General features: G+C 41.8%; 1 protein-coding gene across 1 annotated transcript in view; it reads left to right on the forward strand.

The window, feature by feature from the left end:
• Positions 1-22,582, forward strand: part of znf407 (zinc finger protein 407) — a 147,183-nt gene that overhangs the window by 85,303 nt on the left and 39,298 nt on the right. Inside the window, exons 6-9 of the mRNA XM_069537466.1 lie at positions 1,186-1,352; positions 10,604-10,687; positions 12,503-12,623; positions 19,164-19,342. Coding sequence (XP_069393567.1) covers positions 1,186-1,352; positions 10,604-10,687; positions 12,503-12,623; positions 19,164-19,342 — 551 coding nt within the window. The remainder of the gene's footprint in view (positions 1-1,185; positions 1,353-10,603; positions 10,688-12,502; positions 12,624-19,163; positions 19,343-22,582) is intronic.

Here is a 22,582-nt window from a genome sequence, read left to right on the forward strand (position 1 = left end):
TGGAGTCATTATTTGTTCAGGTGAGTGTCATGCTGCTCGCTATGAAACAGATACCACAGGGATTAAGCGACACAATCAGGACTTAAAGACAGCTGCCCTCCCTAAAATAACATGGCCCTCGCTGCAAGACGAATGCTCCCCAAAACCCGACTTCATTTGTTTATGACTCGCACATTAGTCATTCTGTGCCTAAATTATAGCGCGGGGGTAAAGATTAATTCAAGCACAGGCTTTCTTTCTATTGTTTTGTTTTTTCTGCTTCGATGTGTCTCTTGAAGTCTAATAACACAGCAGATGAATATAGGTGCACACATCCTACACATAGATAAAAAAAAAGAAGCTTTTGTTGCGTCGTAGGCGTTGGCATGGAGAAATAGACAGATGTCCAGTGTAAAGAAAGAACGGAATGCATATTTACTTCTCTCCTCTGATGCTCAGAAGAGGCATTTGGCATCGTACAACAAAACAACACACACCACACATGACAATTCATGTTTTTGCATTTATTGGATTGATACTGACTATGTAAAGCAGCGTGAGCACTGATGTTGATGATGTGACCATAAATGACAAGGACGCGTTTGAAGAGATGTTAAGATGGAGGAAGGAAGCTTATGAGAGGAGTGAGAGGTAAAATGTTGCAAACTGTTCATTTAGCCCTGGCTAAGTGGTCGGGGACACTGGACAGGTGAACTCTATTCTCCCCATTGGCCCTGCGGGGTGTGTGTGTGTGTGTGTGTGTGTGTGTGTGTGTGTGTGTGTGTGTTTGTGTGTGTGGACTGTAACAGAATTTCTCTAGTCCTCTGGGCCCTGGTGCAAAGCAGAGAATAAATGGTGGAGGTGGCAGGCCAGGACAGAAAAATCAATGCCTGCTTATACAGACATGACACACCAGCAGCCAACTGCATTCTGTGTGTGTGTGTGTGTGTGTGTGTGTGTGTGTGTGTGTGTGTGAGAGAGAGTGAGTGAGTGGGGGCGAGTGGGGGCGTAGATGTACAGCACGCAATCATACAGCCCTGTGCTCTGTGGGTGTGAGCGTTCGTACCCAGCAACCTCCATTTCCTTTCTCACAGGGTAGATTTTCTAGCATTTTATGTCAGCTTTGGGATCAGTAAATAACTCTTCGTTTTTTTCCCCCCCTCCTCCTCATTCCTCTCTGCCTCTCTTCTTCTCCTCCTCCTGCAGGAAGTTTGAATGCGAGTTGTGTGAGCGCACCTTCAGTGAAAAATGGGCCCTGAACAACCACAGGAAACTGCACAGTGGGGAAAAACCGTACAAGTGCGGCTGGCCTTCCTGCCACTACGCCTTCCTCAACCTGTCGGCCATGAAGGACCACTACAGGACACACACCGGTGAGACTAGCAACCTCCACGTGAACCATTAATGCTCCACGCCTACACAAACACAGACTCTCTAAATGCAAAATTAGTTCAATTTGCTTTTTACAGGCGAAGCAGTGTTTGTATGAGTTTAGGACAAAGGGTTAGTTATTTAGCAAGAAACACTACACTTGGACCAGACAGAATGTACTTTTTCATCCCTCTATAGCTGCAGTGTATTTAACAAAATGAAGTTGATGTGTTAACTGTGAAAATCTCACATTAATTATGAATCTTCACAGCTTTGTTTGGAATAAATATACACGCGTTTTTGGCTGATAGTAGCCATGACTTGTCCATCTGTACTGATTTTCAACATCCAGAGAAAGTCAAGAACTAGTTCTTGGCATTTTTGCAGACACTCTTGTTTCATGGTTAAACCCTTACCTCCCAAAAGGACCGTCACTGTTGAATGATGATACTTCAGCCAAATATATTTCAATAGAAAAGGTGAGAAGCCAAAAGGAGAATGAAAGCACCAAAAAGTTTTGGGAATTTCGTCTTTGTTTATTCTTTTTTTTGGATATCCTTCACACTTAAAGGTTTCATTAATGCAAAATATAAGGTTTCGTATCTATCCCAATTCCAACGGATTGTCATGTGTATTTCACGGCCACATCCGTACAACATTTTCATTTTAAAATGGCACTTTCAAACTAAGACTAAAAGACAGTGTCTGTCCACACAAGGGTTTTGACTCTATCATTTTTAATAACCATCCATACTAACACGCCTGAAAATGCGTATCGAGTGGCCGTGCACGTACAGGAGCTGCTCGTCTTCTACTCTTTTATGCAGTTGAATCATTGTAAAATGCAGATTTTAACTGCACAACAGCTGTTTGCAAAGACAACACAGTCAGGAGCACTTGTAATTGCTTTATCCATGTTGCATTCTACACTGGTAGCCAAAGCTAATGCCGATTTGTTTTCTCCGAAAGGGGGTCATGTGAGACTAACGAATCATCAAGCGCTAGGTTGGGATCGAAAAGACCCAATCAGCAGGCGGTTGTGAGTGTTTACATCATAATTTCTAAATGTCTCCATCGTGCAGACTAAAACGCCGCCCCTGAGTTTTCAAACAAAAACACAGCCAGCAGCAGTTCAAACTTCTCCATTTTAGCGAGGGCTTATCTGAAGCAGAGTTGATGTGTTTTCAAACAGAAACATATCAGTGTGGATGTAGCCAGAGTGTTTTCATCAAATCCATCTGATCCTGTAAAGTGTTTTGACCTGTCAAGCATGGGTTCCACTCAGATGCAAAATGGAGGGAAAGAAATCAGGAAAATGAACTTGTATTTTTATGTATGATGTCAGTTCATTCACACATTCACATTGTCTTTTAGGTTAAATTAAAAAAAAAATGAGAACCATTAAGTAGATACCCAAATAATTAAAAACAGAGATTTTGTACTGAGTTTTTATTTCACAAAAATATTACAATACATTATGTAGTCGTGCAACAAACTGATGTGATAATCACCGGCTGCCTCTTTCCTTTTTTGTCACTGTGACACTGGTGCCAACACAAAAAAGCTGGATTTGAGCAGAGATGAAATGAAAAAAGAAAATCAATGGGTATTTTTTTATCATTCATTTCTATACACTGCCTTTTCTTTCTTACTCCATCCTTCCCTTTCATTTCTCTATGTACAGTAAAGTACACTGTGGGACTGTTCTGAGTTTTTTTTTTTTTTTTTCACTTTCTAAAAACTTTGGATAGACAGATGGTGCGGTGGGCGGTGGGAGGATACTGTCTTGAATAATAGCCCCTCGATAGGAGCCCAAGTCAGCCTCTTTGAAAGTGTCTTTATGCTGCAGCCCAGCAGTTTCCCCTCGGCCTCAGTAATGTCCCACACACAGCTCCTTGATGCCCTTTTAAGTCAATGACAGAAGCAGCAGCAGCCAGTGGCCTGACAGCCTGACTGAGCGCTTGCAGGAGAGCCCTCCATCCGTCACGGGTGCCTGCTGCGTGTGTGTGTGTAAGTGTGGGACTTGCTGGATGTTATTTTAAATGTGTTTTAACAGTGATGTAACGTCAAGGCACCTCTGACATAATTAGACGTTTTATTTTCATTTGTTTCCAGCACTCATCATTCCCCATCAGCCGACTGGCGTCAGGCTGTCACCCAACTGTCACCTGGAAAGGTGTGGGGTGGCGTGATGGTGGTGTGTGTGTGTGTGAGTGTGTGTGTGTGTGTGGGTCTCAGACTTGAAGAGAGTGAGAGAAGTGATTGAGATGGAAAAAGAAAGTGATTGAATAAGAGAGCTAGAAAGATCAAGGGTGACCAAGTATGAACATTGGAAAATGGGAGAATTAAGATTAAACCCGAACCAACCTCATTTTCCTGAGCGACAAGACCTGACTTGATTAGCAAGACCAAAAACAACTAACACAATTTGCTCCGTTGAGACCTCCGACATTGCTTCTCCAGTTGCAGTCGTTGCAGAGTCTGTTAACTATACACACTTCTGACACACATGTTATCTGCATTTATATGATCTGTTCAAATGTTATAAATCCATGGCATAGAGATGCATTTCTAACAATGAAGTAGAATATATAAAGTTGAACTATTCTGGTACCATAGAAGGCAGAATGACTGGAAAGTGTGTACTGGAGCTAAGTATAGTGATACACACAGATCTGGCTGAAAAAGTCACTTGCTGAAGTCTTGACTGATTTGGTTTTGTCATGTGTGTGTAATTGGTCTATAATCCTCTAAAGTAACCGTTCTAATCCCTTGAAACAATGCACCCAAAATACAGCTGATATCCACTGTTTTTTTCATCCATTCTTCTATATTAAGGCTCATAAAGGGGTTCATAGCAAAAACCAGTGGTTCCACATTTCAGACAACAAAATAGCTGAACTCAGTATAGAGTTAGATAATCCCGTTTGTAGAACCAGATCACCTGCACACACATCTATGGATTAGATTCGTATTACAGCAGAGCAGGTGGGCACATTTGGAACACATGCAACCTTTCCTTTCCTCGCCAACATACTTGTTTTTCGTTTGGCTTTCAACAATATCTGTAGATGTCCATAACATTTGATGAGTTAATTTTTTTTTTTCTCTTTTTTTTTATTTACAGTTTTGGTACCATTACCTGACTTTTACTGCAAAATATAATTAGAATTTTATGATTCACATGTATTATATTGTTATTGTTGTTAACTGTAAACACACTCTTGGTAGTGTGTTGGGACTGGGCTCTCAAGGTTCAATAGTCCTGCATCGCAATATTGTTGACATTTGTATTTCTGTCACTGTCACCCCTACATCTGATCATTGTTTATGTTATGCACCAAATATCGTATTAATCTCACAGTCACACCAGGCAGGAAGAACTCATCCTTTCACAATCAAAACAACACTCTTCTTTTCAATATATTTGATGTCACAATTTGTACCATGATGTGACAATAACTGTTGAAGAGCAGCACTACATGGAGAGAAAATCTCAAAATCATCTGCTTATACTAGGTGGTTTTTGAGAGAATTACCAAGCATGCACCCTGTTCCTCATTCATTCCACTGTATTGACAAATCATCCATACAGATGTAAGGACCTGTCGAACTCCATTATTCACATGGAACTGAACAGATACAGAGGAGACGACAGGTCCCCTCTGTCATCATTTGTCAAAATATAATTTGGAATGATAAAGTTTGGTTGTTTGCTAAACCTCTCTTCCTCAAACAGTGATTGTTACTGGGCATGGCAGGCTTTGACTTCCTCATATAGTAAATAAGAATGGGACAAATAGGAACGCAGTGAGAGTGATACTCTCTGTTTAAAGAGTTTCTACAATGATGTCTTTTTAAAAATCTTTTCCCCTTTCTCAAGCCAAAAGTGAAAGAGCTTAAGTTAAAGGGAAACACTGTTTGTCTCCTCTTGACACATGCAAACCATAGCATGTTTAGCTATGGAGCATGTTTTTTAAAGTAGCACGTAATCAGCACTTAAATGTTGTAGATGGTTATTGTGGAGCTAATATGAACTGCTTCATATAATTCTTGGTGGATTAATCTATAACAATGTATTTTTTTATAAACTGATCTTGTGTTCTGCTATAACCTTGATCTGCAAACTAAATAATGTTGTGGAGTAAAAAGTACATGTTCCTCCAGTATCGTAAAAGGACTTTCCTTTTAAAACAAATGAACTTTGAGTGTAAAAGTACATGTTTTTCAAATTAACCTGTAGAGTGAGGAATAGCATTATATGCTGTCTGGTCACAGCTAATGAAATGTGAAGGACTCATTCAATGAGATGCCTGCGTTTGTCAAGGTCTCTCTGAGATCCAGTTTTTGTTTTCAAAAGTTTACAATAAAAGTTATGTGTTATATTGTTTGTATGCTCCATGTAAGACAAGTCAGAGGAATAACAACTGAGGCTGCAGGACTTATTTCAAATAGTCAGTTCAGCAATAAGCACTTAATAAGACCAAGTCAACCATGTTAAGTACGTATTTTGCAATGCACCTTCAACTACATTGTGGCCAGACCTCATAGAAAATGTCTAGTTTCATCATCCTGTGGTCAGAGTCACTGATTGTGACTAGCAGAACCCCCCCCCCCTCAAAAAAAAAAGAAAAAAAAGTTAACACCTCTGCTCTCCTTCTCCTGCCTCTAACAGGATTCATTGTTCCTCGATGATTTGTGTGTTTTTTATGTTAATCTCTCCCTGCTCACACACCAGTCGCGTCTGAGGGAGGGTGAGGAGGAGGGCGGGGGTGGGGAGTGGGGGATTCAGTGGTCGTCAGCCGCCAGGGTCATTTGTAACGGCTGATGAATGAGCGACTCAAATAAATAAATAACTGCACTGCGTCTGACCCACCCAGCTTTTCCCAGGCTCTTGGTCGTTGTGGGGAGTGAGTGGGGAGGGGTGTTGTGTTGGGGGGGGGGTGAGCACAGCGACAGGGCCACAATTGATTTCCTCATTGCTTCAGTTTGTCGCTTAATCTGGCGATATGCTGATAAATCTTCGCACTTTGTCAATTAATTTCCCTGAAAAATGAGACCCAAAATGGCGAGCACATCAATACAGCAGCGGATTCTGTGTCAAAAATTAAGCGGTAAAATTAATTGCCCTCCCATCCGCTCCTGCTAAAACATAACTAATGAGGGAGGCAATTATAGCTGCATGCAGACTCCTCCGGGGTTATTTAAAACACACACACACACACACACACATATAAATATATATATATACTTGCAAAGAGAGGTTGTATATTTTGACTTCAAAGTTCTTCTATTGTCTCGCGCTAAGGTATATTTAATTCCAGGAAGAGGTGGAGGGTTGAGGTGTATCATGGGAACAAAGGAAAATGAGCAATGAGTCCAATATTCAAATCGTCAAAAAGTTTAACGTCTCTCGATGCACACGAGAGCGGGAAAGGTGGTTGTGGGCCATTCTCGTGACTGGCGCTAGATTTTGGGTACACCTGGTTGTGTAAGTGATGCTTGTGACCCACAGCTTGAGTTGTGTTGCAGCTTTGTGTTTCTGGGGCGACTGAGGATTAATGTTTGAGTGTAGGGTTTAGAGTCAGGGTTGAGCTCAGGCTGAGGCTGTAAAATATGAGGATGTGGTTTTAGGGTTACTGTTATGTTAGAATAATGTTTAAAGCAAAGGTTAAGTGTTATTCATGTGGAGATAAAGGAAGAGGTGAAGGTGAATCAGAGATGAATGTAGTCAATTTCAGGTTGTGTTGTGGGTGGGATGGCTGCGGCGTCGATTCTATACTGAAGTAAAAACTGGCCTTTAGCCAGCCAGTTCCTCCGGTGTTGACAGCCGCACGTCACTCTCGTACAACCCCACCTCGCCGTCCCCACCTAGGTCCTCAGAGGGCTCGCCGCCACAGAACAGCAGATGAAAAGCACACATGTAATTTATCGCCAACGTTTCCTCCTCAAGAATAATTGTGGCGACCGCGGCTGGGCGAAGGGATCGATGGCTATGGATTTTTCTGTGGTGGGGTCTTGTAGCGTTGGGTGTAATGAGAGAGGGGAGGGAGGGAGCAGAGGAGGGGAGGATGACCAGTTGTTTTTCTGATAATGAGAAAAGGTCTGACCAGAGGCTTAGTAACTCATCTAGAGTTTAGAGATACAGGAATACATTTGACTTTTTTTTGTTTTTTTTTACATCTAACCTCCGAAAACATTTTCTCTATCAAACAACAAAAAATAATCTGCACAAAGGTTAATTGTTTTGGTTACTTTGCATGATTAGTTAATTTTCTTTTTTTTTCTTGCTCCAATTTGAAGTAGTCAGGGTTAAATGACATCAAGTATTTGTGTGCATCAGTTAAGAAAGGTAATGACAGTTTTGTGGTTTTAGTTGAGGTTTTGGCTTTTAAAGTAAAAACTGATTAACTTTCAGTGTTGTTTATTGAGACAAAAATATCGAGAAATACCTGAGAACAAATCTCTTATATTGCTCCGGTGTTTCTGCTTTCAAGAATTCACCTTTTCCAAATTTACACGACCCGGTATTCCCTTTTTTAAATGCAGCTTTGTTGCCATCAAAAATAATTCATATTTTATATTTTCAGATTCTGCAACACGTCAGTGTCAGACGTCGTGCATTTAGAATAGCTTGTGTAAAAGGGGGTATTTCATGCGGCTACAGAATAGATTTAATTATGTGAAAACATTCTTCCTTTAAAGGCCATCCACGCTGGGATTGGAGGGGGAACCTGTATGAACTGGCAAATGTACCTTTTTAAGGCTGTTTTTCTTCCTTCTAAGTGGCACTACATTAAAACTCTCCTCACAGTCGAGTGGCTTTCAATGGGTATAACAGAGGAAACTTGAGGCTGTTTTGTCTCTGCGGACCCGGTGAAAGCTGCTATCTGTGCAGAAGAGGAGCAGAGCACCGCTGAAGCCCAGCTGGAAGAGTCACCCAAATGTGTTATCTGTGTTTGGCAAGAGCTGGAGTTCAACATCAGCATTTAGACGACTATTTAAGTGACAGGGAACTTGGCTGCACATAATGTATATTCAGTACATGCAGCTTGTGACACCCACAGAGTTTCCATGTATATTATTATACATGTATAAATGTGGGGATATCTGCATTGTGTGTGCGTGTGTGTGCGCACACATGTATGTTTCCCTGAGTGAGTCTTATCACAAATGTTGTGGTCTATGCGTGTGTGCGCAGGAGTGTGTGACTGCCTGTGTGCAATGGCACAGAGAGAAAGAGAGAGAGAGAGAGAGCATCATGCTGTTAATGACAGAGCCAGATGCAGGGAAGAGAGGAGGAGTGTAAAAAAGCTCTCCACGCTCCCCATCTGGAAGGCATCGCCCCTAAATGAAGTTGTACAAAACCATCCCATTGATAATAAAGCTAATTTTTATGGCTCTGACAAGTATGTAATTATGTTCAGCGGTGCTTTTCAGATTTTATCACAGTCAATAAACCACACTGGCAATTTCCCGTCCCCCATTTGACATATTTACACGGATCCATCTGATTGGAGGAATTAGTTAGCTGTGAGAGCTCTGATGGATATACACTAGTGATCTGTGACTTCTGCTTGGCTCATCTGTTAGCCAACTAGAGCCACTGCTCATCTGTTCAGTCTGTCTTTTTTTTCTCACTTCTGTCTCTCTCCTTCTTCACACATTCCTTGTTATTTCACTAACTCAACGATTCCTTCCTCTCCGTCTTTACTTGAGCTCTCAGATTCTGCTCAATGGCACTTCAGCGACAGCTCTCAATTGAGACGGTGCCTCTCATTTGGGCCAAATGGTTAGGAGACATACCCCATGGGTGTACACGCCTTGAGCAGCAGGTCTCTGGTTCGACTCCCGCTGGCTGGACCATTTACTGCGTGTCATTCCTTTACTCTCCCCCCCTGTGTCCTGTCACATTTCTGCACTCACAATCAAACAATGTACTTTAGAAAAAGTGACCCTCCTTCATTCCACCCCCGACTCAGGGGACTGAAAGGATTCATTAAACCTCCTCAATAACTTTTCACGTATTACCACACCATGATATTTCAGGTTTTAATTGAACTGTTTTATTGTATTTCTTTTTGATTAATGTTGAAACAACATTAAATTAAAAAGTCAGATAGACAGATACATTACACTTATATTCAGCTGAGGCAGATAACAGCAGAAACAAAGGCGAATGTCATGAGTCGAGTGGCTTCACTTACACTTGTGAATGATAGCGGGAGGATTAGCACTTTATTTTATTAGTAACGACATCACTTGCAGTCCCAGTGTGTCAAAACAAGCTGGCTGCAAAATAATGCATATTCACACACAGGCTAAGAACTTACTAAAATCAGAAATATGCACATGTTCTTTAATCGAAAGAGTTTATTATGCTCCATCTGATCTAACAGGTATGATATATACAGGTAGAATTAATAAACTGGTTTTGTTGCTGTATGTTGGTATTTATGGTGTAAATGTCATTGATTCCAATGATGTACTGAAAGATAGTTTAGTGTCACAGCTGTGGCTTCTGTTTCTTCCACTAATAATACAACTGTAGTAGGTGACTTCCTGCAGTATAGGTCATAAACCCTGCCTCCTCCATGCTAGTGGATGGGACATGGACACAAACTAAACTGTAGGTAGTTCTCATCACACTGATATTTGTTCAAATGCAAATGGTTCCAGTTTGGTTTAAATGAGTTATTTGATGCTATAAGAACTGTGTGAAACGTCATGATTGACAGCTGAGACTGACTGATAACTGTTCGAGTGTGTCAGCAGGACCTCGGCACCCAACTCCATCCCCCAATTGCTGCTGCACAGACGCACAGGCTGCAAATGCACAAATTCGGTTAGCTTCATTTCTGGATAGCGGGAGGAAGCAGAGACGTGTCAATCATCTATTTATACTGTCTGCACACCAAACCGATCAGTATCAGGCTAAATTGTGGCACATTGTGAAGGATTGAATCGACCCAGAAAAAGCTGATCAAATCCACTCCTTTTCTTTACTGTCCCCTAATATAACACGTCACTCTTAGAGTACTGCTCTCCTTTACCACAATCCAAGTGAAAACTATACGTCTACATTTAAAAAAAACTATGTTTCCAGCAGTATGAGCAGCTCTGATTTCAAACACAGAGGTTGAATAATTTCTGACGCCTACAAATCCATGACCTCTCCTCTCTCATAGGTTTCTCACAGACAACACTAACACTCTCTCCTTCCTGTTCATCTTCTCTCCATCTGCCTCCACAGGAGAGAAGTCTTATCTGTGTGACCTGTGTGGTTTTGCGGGAGGCACGAGACATGCCCTCACCAAGCACAGACGGCAGCACACCGGTAAGAAACGACACACACATCCTGAACTCGCATTGTGAAATAATCCAATCACGCAACCCAACTGAGGTTCGTGCAGGACTCCATGAACATGATTCTGGATGGTGACTGACACTTGTACAACCACAATATTTTTGTCACATAGTTTTAGGAACTGTTTGCACACACACACACACACACACACACACACACACACACACACACACACACACACACACACACCCATGCAGCCACATCGCTGTGACGTGCTGCTGTCAGTGATAGGCATGTGTACCAGGGTGGCTGACTGAATCTGATATTTTTAATTTCAGTTATCATTTCACCATGTCATTCTGTTGCTTAGGGAAATTGCATTTTTCAGATAGACTGTCAATAACGAGCGCTTTTTTTGAAATTGGGATCGTGAAACAAATACTGTTCTTAACCGTTGTCTGGCAGGCGCCCAAGGATCAAGAATCCTGTTATAAATATTCATCTAGGGTTTTCATAATTCATTTTGTTTGCTTTTTCTCTGTCATTCCGCCCCGGAACCTCTAATTTCTGTCCTCCTCTCCTGTGTTGACATGTGTCAATTCCACTGATTTAGCTGTTTATTCAAATCTGTTGTGGTGCAGCTTCACATGAGGGGACCACCCTGTCTGTCTTTGTGTGCTTGTCAGAGTTTAGCTGGTACAGATATTTAAACGCTGCTGCTAATGTCAGTATTGCTATGTGGTTCATGTTTCCAAAGACACCATTGTTCATTTATTGAGTATCATAAAGATATTTCCTCTGTTACAGTGGTCAGTGTCTCATGTTATGCCTGTTAGTAATTGAATACCTTAACAAACTGCTATAATGTTATGTGAGTTAGTAGCTATAAACACTGAAAATCCTGAAGCTGCTGAGTTGCTACTGGTTAGCCTTGTGAAATCAAAATAATGAAACACACAAACCTCTTAGAGAACACTTCCCCCTAAATACATCGGTTTAACTTAATGTTGATTTGGTATCTCCATGCATTCGTAAGTTTATTTACGGTGAGTTTGGTGATATTGGTCTCAAATGTTGAGCAGATACACATTCTTTCAGTGCTGTTTTAAAGGTCCAGTGTGTAAGATTTAAGTGACAGGGATATACTGGAAGAAATTTAATGTAGAATAATCCTCATGATTAGTTTGTTTCATATAGATTATACAAATTGTATTTTTCTTTACCCTAGAAAAGGCCCTCTATATTTAAATACTTTATATTTACATGGAGGGGAGGTCCTCTCTACAGAGGCCGCCATGTTTTTTTACATTAGTCCAGACTGGACAAACTAAACATCTGTTGAGTTTTTATGAAAACTGAAGGCTTCCACAAGTTGTCTTACATGTTTGGAAGGAGAGGGTGAGGTGAGGGGTGTTCAGCTGCAACATGCAACTTCAACACTAGATATCACAAAATTCTGCACACTGTACCTTTAAGTGTTTCAGCTTGAACTGCAACACATCTCACATAACAACTACAGAATCCATTTTCTTTTAATTTCTTGAAGGGTGGGATATTGGCTGAGGAAGAATCCATACATTTTCAGAGGATTCAATTCAGTGGTTGGATCCAAGATTTGTTGTTTACTTTTGTCAACATTGCTAGATAGGTGGTTGGCCTTGGAGGAGGATGCGCTGTCCGAGTACCCCAGTGAAATTTGCATACTTCAGTTCGTAGAGTAGTGTCACAAATTAGCCAAGTCATGGTGATCGTATCTTTCTACCTGGGTTTGTATGTTTATGTGTCAGTGTGTGTCAAAAATTTTCAGTCTCTCACTCTCATCTCTTCAACCTTTCTACCCCACAGGAGAAAGACCCTTCAAATGCAAGCTCTGCAACTTCGCCTCCACTACACAGTCCCACCTATCGCGACACAAACGTGTTCACACCGGGGAGAAACCATACCGCTGCCCCTGGTGCGACTACAGGTAATGGCTCATTGACCCGCCCATGGATGGTGGCACTGATGGCCACCACCATGGTACTGATGATCAGAAGGGTGATTGGTCAGGTGTGTGTGTGTGTGAGTGAGAGAGAGAGATAGCAGGTGGCATTGTAAGGTAGTCTGGAAGGGTGGCATTAACGTTAGAGCCTGTGTGTGTGTGTGTGTGTGTGTGTGTGTGTGTGTGTGTGTGTGTGTGTGTGTGTGTGTGTGTGTGTGTGTGTGTGTGTGTGTATATGTATGTATGTGTGTGTGGGTGTGTGTGTGTGTGTGTGTGTGTGTGTGTGTGTGTGTGTGTGTGTGTATGTGTGTGTATGTGTGTGTGTGTGTGTGTGTGTGTGTGTGTGTGTGTGTGTGTGTGTGTGGATGTGTGTGAGAGAGAGAGAGAGAGACAGAGAGGTGGAGAGCAGACAGGTCTAATCTCCACAGCATGGCTCCATCTCATCACTCTGCCATCATCAACAGGCCCAGCCAGATCCCCCAACATGCACAAATACACACACACCCACACACAAACACACACACACACTGTCACCGGCAGGTCCCTGTCGTTAAAACACCATCATACCACATCAGTAATTACACAGGAAATTGTCGGTGAAATTGAAAAAGTTTTGGCTGGCGTTGCACATCTCCATCTCTCTCTCTCTCTTTCCTCCTCTTGTCTTTCTCTCTCTCTCTCTCTCTCTCTCTCTCTGTCTTTCCCTCATCCTGTTCTTCCTCGTCAGGTTGTGGCAGAAGAGTGTGAAAAGGAATGATCTCAAACCCATCATTAGTTTTAGATGTACTCTTCATTTGTTTTTTCCCCTCTGTGACAAAGTCATTTCAGCAGCTTGCTACACCTGCTCCGCTGCAGTGAAACACTCCACTCATTTCATTTGTCTTTTGTATGCATACCACTTTAGAGGGAAAAAATGATGGTGATAAACATAGTTGATTCATTTAATGATCAAAGGATTATCTCACCTGGTACCTTAAGTTGTCACAAACTCTTTTTGTATTAAGGAATGACTCTTGTAGAGTCATTTAACTGATGTCAGATGCACAGAAGATGTGAAGACATTTGTGGCTAAATAATCACAAATATGATTTAAATATGTGAGATGGCTTTATCGTGTTTTAATCTGTGCTTTATGCTTAATGTGAGAGTTCAACTATATAAGATTTGTAGTTACATATACAGTGCGGGTTGATATTGTGCCACCATAAGGTTGACATTTAGTTTTTTGGGGAGTAAATTGTGACTTTTGTTCATGATGTTGTTTGTAGATTTCAACTGAATGATTCTTGACGGATTACCTTTGATTCTCCTTCAAGATGAACTGTAATAACTTTTGTGATCCCTTGACTTTTCAAGCTAATGTCTAACAAATCTAACCCTGAGGTTACATTTAAATTTTCTCAATTTCTTCTGATGTAAGGTCTGATACTTGAAAAACTAAGCTATTTTGCTCAATACTCCAATGTGCTTAAGTTCATTCTAAAAATGCACTAAGATCGCTCTACGCTCTTGTTCCTTCTAGATTAGAAGTGCTGATACTGTGCAGTAATTCTGCAAACTGCAGACATTTGTTGTTTTGCCCAGAATTCAATTCTTGTTATGACAGAAAATGTGTTCCTCCCGGGATGCTATAACCTGAAAACCCAGGAAAGAAACCCAACGCTGGAAGATAAGGATGACACATACATTTGTTGAGTCTGATCCAAATATCTTATTAAACTCAGTCTCATTGAATCAAAGGCATTAAGTATTCAAAATATATGCAAAAAACTATTCAGTCATACGAATTAGCTGAAATTTTGAACCCACATGGAACCACCACATTTTACTAACCCCCATATCAGAAAGATACCGCACATAGAGAGAGCCAAATGTCCCTGGCCCCATTGTTCCTGCGTTGATACTTAATAATCATTACAGATAGTGGCAAATGAAACAGTAAATTAGAAGCCCAATTAACATTTTGGTGGCCCCAGGGGTTCAGAGGGGTCCAGAGGGGAGGGAAGAAAGGTGGGGGAGGAGGGAGGTGGGAGGGGAAATGCCCCGCTGGCTTGCTAATGTGAGCAATTGAATGTGGGGGCCTCAGACAGCCGTGAGCGGCCTTGCCTTGGCCCCATGTTTTTACACTCTGAATACATGTTTAAAACCCTGACGTCTCCGGTGGTTTGATGACAATGAGGAGCTACTCGGTGAGTTAGCGCATTTGACCTTTCGGTGCAGGCCGGGCTCATGAAATAAAAATGATGCAAACGTAAAGAAATATGAAGGACTTGGTTGAGTGATTGACAGTTCTTGGTTGTAGAAAATGTTTATGACTATTTTAACGTGATCCATCTGATATATGATATTAAAATATCCCTATTAAATGTTACGGATGATAGCGAAGGTAGCCACTTGATACAACGTTAACGCCATCAAGGCCGCTCCTCGAATGCATGTAAATGAGCAGGGAGTGAATGATCCATCAAATGCCACTCATCCCCTATTCAGACAGAGACAGATAATAGAGGGAGATAATTATAGTTGGAAATGGTGGTAAAATATTCTAATGACATTGCACAAGGAGTCCTGGGCTGTCAATTAATGGTATCTATTTGGCTATTTATGCATGCTGCAAAACTTCTTTGCTTCACTGTTTAAGGATACGTTTGTATTGTTCACAATGAGCAGGTTTTTTCCCCTTTTTCTCATTAAAGTCGCAGTGGCATCTTAAACAGTCTAATTGATATGCGACCTCTGACTCCCGCCATCTTACCCTCCTTCTGGGGCTATTATTGTTTATTGAGTGCTGCTGCCTTCATGTGTTCAATCTACCTGTTAAGATACCGTTTCAGTCCGAGGCAACGGCAGCTTTGAGGATGACATCTTTACCGTCAATGCCAGGCGGGCCTGCGACCTTGTAAAGTGAAGGGAGAGTTGAGGGAGGAGGGGGAGGCATTAATGATGATAACTGGGCCTCCCTGGCAGAATAAGATCCAAATAGCGCCAATGATCCAAATACACCCCCCCCCCCCGCAACTCTCAACACTCACAAAGAAACACATTTAAATCTTCTCTAACAAAGCGCCTCTCAATTACACCTCTCCCATTACCATACACTCGTTGGGAGGAGGAATATGGAAATGGATGAAATAAAGGGGAGAGAGCAGCAGAAAGAGGGAGAGAAGGGGTGATATATCCATCGACCGTCAGTATGGCTGATTCCCATGGTGAGTGCATGGATGGGGGAGGAAGTTGAAACAGTGTTAGACTAATTAATACAGTGTATAGTAGGAGGACTGGTGTGGGCTTTCACTAACTGTGACACCTGCTGACTCCTAAACGCACGTTGTGTTGTTTTAATATGACAATTACGCCATTACCATATCTGAGAGATAGCATGGCCCCCCTAGGAATCCACCCGCGCTCTCTCTACAACCTTTTAGCTCCGCTTCAAAATTTTATCTTTTAATGCTCCCTCTTTTGAATAAGAAATGAGATCACTTTTAGTATTAAATGCATTTTTTAGCCGCATGATTTGCGTTAATTCATGAGCATGTGGCAGTTTAAAATGTTTAAGTCTGTCTTTTTTCTTCATTATGCAAAAGAACAGTCAACAGATGTGGCCATGATGTGTCTGTGAACCTGTTCTTGTTTTGCTAGCGGCTGCCGATAGCACCGTAATTACAACAATGCGATTGCTGGATAAGTAATTGACAGTATGTGGAAATATAAATGGTTATTTACATATTCATCCATCAACAGTTAGTCAGACTCGTGAAGATGCTCTAACCTTTTCCGATTCTTCAAACTCAGTACACTTACTGTAAAGCTGTGGTTAGTGGAGATTCAGTCTTTGTTTCTGCTTTTGATGCTTGTTAATTCTGATTTCTTGTAAAACATATATCTTTTGGGGGTTTTTTAGTTGATATTTTTCTGCTTGTACACCCAGAAATACAAAATTCACTCAGAAAGAGCTCAATCTCAAAGTCATCGGCCAATTTTTTGTGGCTTCCGGTGTAGACAGCAGTTATCCAGGCCAAGACTGTCTTCTAATGGCTGTACATCGTTTACAGTCCCACTAGTTCCTTGTATCACCTGAGTCAAACGTTCCCCCACACAAAACACAGTTTTGTAGGTGCAGACAACATTTTGGCTGGTCTTTGTTAAAATCTATCTGCATATGAATGCAAATAAATCAAAAAAGCTGAGAGAGCCGAGGCATTTCTTTCGCTTTCCACGTGGACTGTGCGTCAACCAAAGTCTGCTCACATGTGATTGGTCAAACTAGAAAAAGAAAGCAGAAGGCTTCCGTCCCCAAAATCCACCTGTCTCCTACAGATTCTGCACATTCACATTCTGAATGTTTGTATAGCGATTAGGCAGAACTTAACTCATCAGGTGGAATTATTGTATCAGTCAGCTGCCCGGTAGTATTTCTGTATTTGTTAATGCTTTAACAGAACTGGTCATATAAAGCGTTATTTATTCTTTTGTTGAGATGGTGGCATCCCAGCTTGCTTTAGTCTTCGGCTTTGTGAAGAACCCTCATTGTTCACCCCTTGCTGGTGCTTATTTCATACAGCAGGAACAGAAACGCAGCGAGGGCCCGCTCTGTTTAGGCCCCAGTGGAGCCAGGCTGGACTGTGGCCCCATGATGGAGAGAGGTGTCTCTGCAAAAGTGAAAACAAATTCTCTCCTTGGCTGGCGTGAGCTATGGCACTGTGAGGCTTTATTGTCCCGGCCAAGGTGATAAGGGAGAGTAATTGCGTATTATACTGTCCGAGAATGTCAGGTCCAAACTGAGCACGAGTGCCCCATCCATCAACACATGATGGTGTGTGTTTATGTGTGTGTATGGAGCTGTGTTCTACACTGCACATGCTTGCTTGCATGATGCATTATGTGTGTGCTTAGGTACACATGTGTGGGTGTGGGTGTTTATGGATTTGTGTCTGTATATTCTGCACCCGTCTTGTCATATCAGAGATTTCTTTTTCCTTTTTTTTTTTATTTGGTACAAACTGAACGTTTCATGTTCACGTATGTATGTATGTATGTGCATGTTTGTTTGTTTCTTGCCCATTCAGAGCTTCACTAAGACATGCGTGTGTGCTTGTGTGTTTGTGGGCAGGTTTAGATAGAGCCTGGGAGCAGGTCAGGCAGCATCATTAATCAGCTGAGGGTTGTGTGAGACTCTCTGAGCTGACATCATTACATCCTACACCCTGCAGTAGCTCAATGCCTGCCCTGCCCTATCTGACCAGCCCAAAGCCCCACAAACACACACACAAACACACACACACACACACACACACATACTACACCACTATTTGTACACCTTTAATACATGTGCTTAAGATACATACTGAATAATGAAAGTCCTCAGGCATATCTCTGATGCATTTATGCTACGTTCGAGTGGCCCGAATCAGATTTCTTCCCCCCCCCAGATGTGAAACAGATCTGATTGTTTAACGACAGTGTGAACAGCACACAGAATTTGATCTTCAAATCCAATTCTGGCCACTTTCAAATGTGGTTCTTAATCAGATACAGATCAGATCCGTATCGGAATTCAATGCGACTTTTACATCACTCTAGATCGACATTCCACCTAATTGTGCGCAGGAGAGGGGGCGGGCTGGAGACACCTGGCAAAAAACAAACATGGAAGACAGCTGTGAGAGAGGTAGTCGGTGGAGGGACAGTGAGGATTTGGACCTCATAAGTACTTCGGGTGACACACATCTGTAAGCAACCTGAGAGGTCATATCGTAACCGGTCTGTTTGAAAGCATCAGGAGAAAAATGAAACCATAAACGCTCACATCTGTGGCCTCCATGTTTATTAACGACTTCTTCTGCTTGTTTACTTCTGTATACACAGCGTGCCGCTTGTGACTTCTTGTTCTTCTGTGCATGCGAGTCACATCAGGGCCATGACCAGTTCACATTGGAGACTGATACTGGCCACATTTTAAAAAAATAACGTGAACAGCTACATAAAAATCACTAAGGCTTGCAGTGTGAATTTAGCTTTAGTTCGCCTCTGTCTCAGCAGTCGTTACACTGATTCTAGCACCATTACACTCTAAACCGACCAACTGTGAGGAAAGAAAATGTCTAAGAGAAAAGTAAGAGTGTAACAGAATATCAAAGAATCTGTGAGATGTAAATATTGTCATGTGAAGAGGTTTTATTTCGTCATTTGCTGACTGTTTCACAGAGGCATATTTAGGCTATGAATGCTTTTAGAGTCTTTCCAAACACGTCTGCTCCCGCAGCTCCCAAGCTCAACTTTGTATATGTGTATGTTTGTGTGTGTGTGTGTGTGTGTGTGTGTCTGTGAGGGTCTCATCATTGCAACAAAATAGAATGTTAATGCAGCAAAAACATTTCTTGGGAATGTTGCCAAGCGTTTATCTTGTGTTTTCTTCCCCATGACCCTCATCTTTTAATCTTTGCCTTTTTCTTTTTTTATTATTATTATTTTATTTATTCCGAAAAAGGAACGAGGCCTTTTATCTTTGTTTGTCTCCCTCAGATCTAACTGTGCTGAGAATATCCGGAAGCACATTCTCCATACTGGCAAACATGAGGGTGTGAAGATGTACAACTGTCCCAAATGCAGCTACGCCACCAACTCTCCCAATGATTTCCGAAACCACCTGAAGGAGAATCACGCTGATATCGAGAATCCAGACCTCGCCTACCTACATGCAGGTAATGTGCCCTTGAAGAAAATTAGAAAACCAAACATTTCACAACTGCACATTTCTGAATTTTACAGGGTTCTGTAGGTTGAGTCCAGTACAGAGCTTGTAAGACTTATACCTGTTTTACACAAACATTAGCAGGTATATGCAGGCTTTTCAAACACGAAAGGGGTAATTGACTCTTTTCCCATTGCCAGTAGAGAAGTTTGCCTTCCAGTTATTTTTTTTCCTGTTGTGTCATGTTCACCATCACAAAAACATATAAAACAAATTATGCCAAATTATCGGTTTACCTGGAGTCACGTTTTCATCACTGCCAATCAAAGCCGAAACTGTGCTAAACGCAGAGTCATTTGACGAGGGAGTGATGCCAATTGTGTCGTATTCCATTGCTTACAAAAGCCAATTTTTTTTACTGAACACTTCTGTGTGTAAATGTTGAGGTCCATGCTTATTTCCACAGTTGCAAACATTCTTGTCCTGCAGCTGCTCAGTATCACCACACATCTCTTCCATTGAGTCCGCTGGACCACCTGAGAGTTAAAGGGTCTCTCCAACAATTGTACTTATCATTATCAGTTAATTTGTCTCTAGCAGTTCCACTCAGCCTGTGGAAGAAAATATATTATTATCATATTCATCATTGGCATTAAACTTATATCACAAATTGGTGGTTTTGAATACCCTTCATGCTATTTAGTTGCATTGCTGGAATTGTAGGATCCAGTGTTACTGGGTTGCAGCGTTGCTTTGAATCCCTCAACTTTATGGAAGTGGTGGTAGTTCTCAGTTGCCCCCCCTAATCTCCATGTTGTGTGCACAAACTCTTGTAGTATACAATCACAGACAAATCAACATTTGAAATCATTCCACTGAATTAAGCCAACGCTGCCTTCATGGGCTCTATTATTCCACTGAGGTCAGATCATCCACAATCCCTGAGCGTGTTTTTGTCTCGCTATATAATGCTGATGGAGGGCACCCAGCCACAAAGAGGCAGCACTCAAAGATTGCTGGTCTGGCCATCCCTGCCAATCACTCAGGACACAGAGACAGATGAAATCTTGGTCCTACTCTATTGCTTCCTTTGTGTTGCAGTGTTCTTCCTTTTGTCCTTGAAGGCCACCAAATCCAATCGGCAGAGTGCTTGTCCTTCAGAGGAGCAGAGAGGACAGCCTTTATCCTGTTATCCCTCTGACCTTACATAAAAGCCGTATAGTTCGAGGGAATCGCCACGAGGCATAGGCCAGGCAGGGGACATTACTGGAAAATGGCTGCATTCTGGTGGAACAGTCGTTTATTTCCCATTGAAATTTAATGAGTCCGAGTCATGTCTTTGTGCTGACTCCGAAAAGTTTTTTATTTATTTTTTAGAATTTCGGAAACAGGCTCATTCTTGGTATAGTTTGTATTCTTCAATTTCAAAGACTGAGTCCCTTCTTGACTTTCACCCCCCTGACCTCCCTGCACAACCTTTATACCTTCAACTAAACTAATCTAAAAACACTCCCCTTCTTCATATTCTCCATTCTCTCTATTCTTTAGCCAAAGCACACCTTTATACCTTTTCTCACCCTTTCACCCCAGAATTTCCCTCACCTCTATTTGTCCTTATGTATGGCCGACCTGTGGTGAAGAAGATTGTCTTATAGATTCATTTTGTTTACTTTATCTCTTTATCTTTTTCTTTATAAGTTTGATCTATCAGGTTACATGTGAACACAACAGTTTTACTAAGTCTCCAGGTCAGTGCCGTGGCATTCAGCCCAGATGTAGGAGGCCTCGTATGTTTTAGGTTTTGTGAGTCAAGGTCAGATGTTGTCTGGATATCATGTCACATCTTTTGGAGAAAGAAAATCCTCCTCTTTCATTCAAGTGAGGCAGCGGGTTTGAAATGTCATCTTGACACTCATTCGACACAGATATGAACGCATAGAATGACAGCAAAATTAATTATCCAAAATTGTGGATGATGGTGTTTCTTTCCCGAGAGAAAAAATATTTCAATGCATCTGTTTCCAAAGAGAAATTACCAATCGCAACTTTGTGGCAACAACATGTAAGTAAACCATCGCAGAAATACAGATAATCCCCAGCTCTTTACCAGTTCAAAACCAAAGCAGTCAAACTATAGGTGGGTTTGAAAAGACATTGAAAGTACACCTGTGATCTCTTCTTCTTTCAAAAGAGGGAAAAAAGGAGGTGATGGTGGTGGTAGCGGAAAGAGCAGTGTTTCATCTAAGTAGACAGAACGAGACCAAAAGAAAGAGACAGGGGAAAAAAGATTAAGAAGGTAGATGTTGAATTAACCTGCTTGTGATTGCTCTCTGTCAGAGTGGCACCAGGGCCAGCAGCAAGAGGCAAATCATCTGTGATGGCCCTTCCCGCTGTTCCCCCTTTGAAAGACACAGATCAAACGCACCCTAGTCATGGGCCCTCGCAGCCCCTCGCGCTGTATTGATTGACACCCGAACGTCTCCGCCGCTCTGTCTTTCCATATCACTCTCTTTCTCGCTCTCTCCCTTTCCCCCGCTCTCTCTCACTCTCTTCGTCTTCCCTTCTTTATTCAGCGTCGCACTTCAAATTAAAGCCCTTCTCAAGGATGAAAGGAGAGGTCCTTTGCAAACGAAGGAAGAGAGGGAATTACATCTAGCAAGTGATGGAGGGGAATGATGATTAGAATTTGAGGTGGAAAAAAAGCAGCGGAAGAGAAAGGAGGTTAGATATGTGAGGATGGGGGGGAATTGTTGCTGATAGGACACATTTTAATAAAATGGTAATGACAATTGTCTTCCCTGTGTGATGTGCGGCGAGATATGCCAGAGAGGAGTGGCGGCATCTGTTTGATCACGGTATAGATAGCACTGCATCAGGACTAGAGCTACAGGTACCTCACAGAGTGGCGATTTTTACCAAATTTCCCCTCGACTAGAACTTTCTTTGCTAATTAAAATGCTGCGAGTACGTGATGACTGGTGTAGCTTTGGGAAATAGAAGATTTCCTTGTTTCTCTGCCGTCTCCCTCCAGTGAGGTCAAGTGTGGTTGCAGGGCAGTGGCTTTGTTGAAATCAGACTCCTGTCCTGTTCAGTAAGAAAAGCTGTGTTTATACACACACACACACACACACACACACACACACACAGGTGATATGTCGCCATTAGCTTTTTCAGAGCTTCTTCATTCCACTATTTTTAATTTTGAAATATTTCCCTAATTTTCCACCAAGGTTATAATTGCACATCCTCG

Source organism: Paralichthys olivaceus, chromosome 13 (assembly GCF_024713975.1).
Source record: "Paralichthys olivaceus isolate ysfri-2021 chromosome 13, ASM2471397v2, whole genome shotgun sequence".
In the NCBI taxonomy this organism is placed as follows: Eukaryota; Metazoa; Chordata; class Actinopteri; order Pleuronectiformes; family Paralichthyidae; genus Paralichthys; species Paralichthys olivaceus.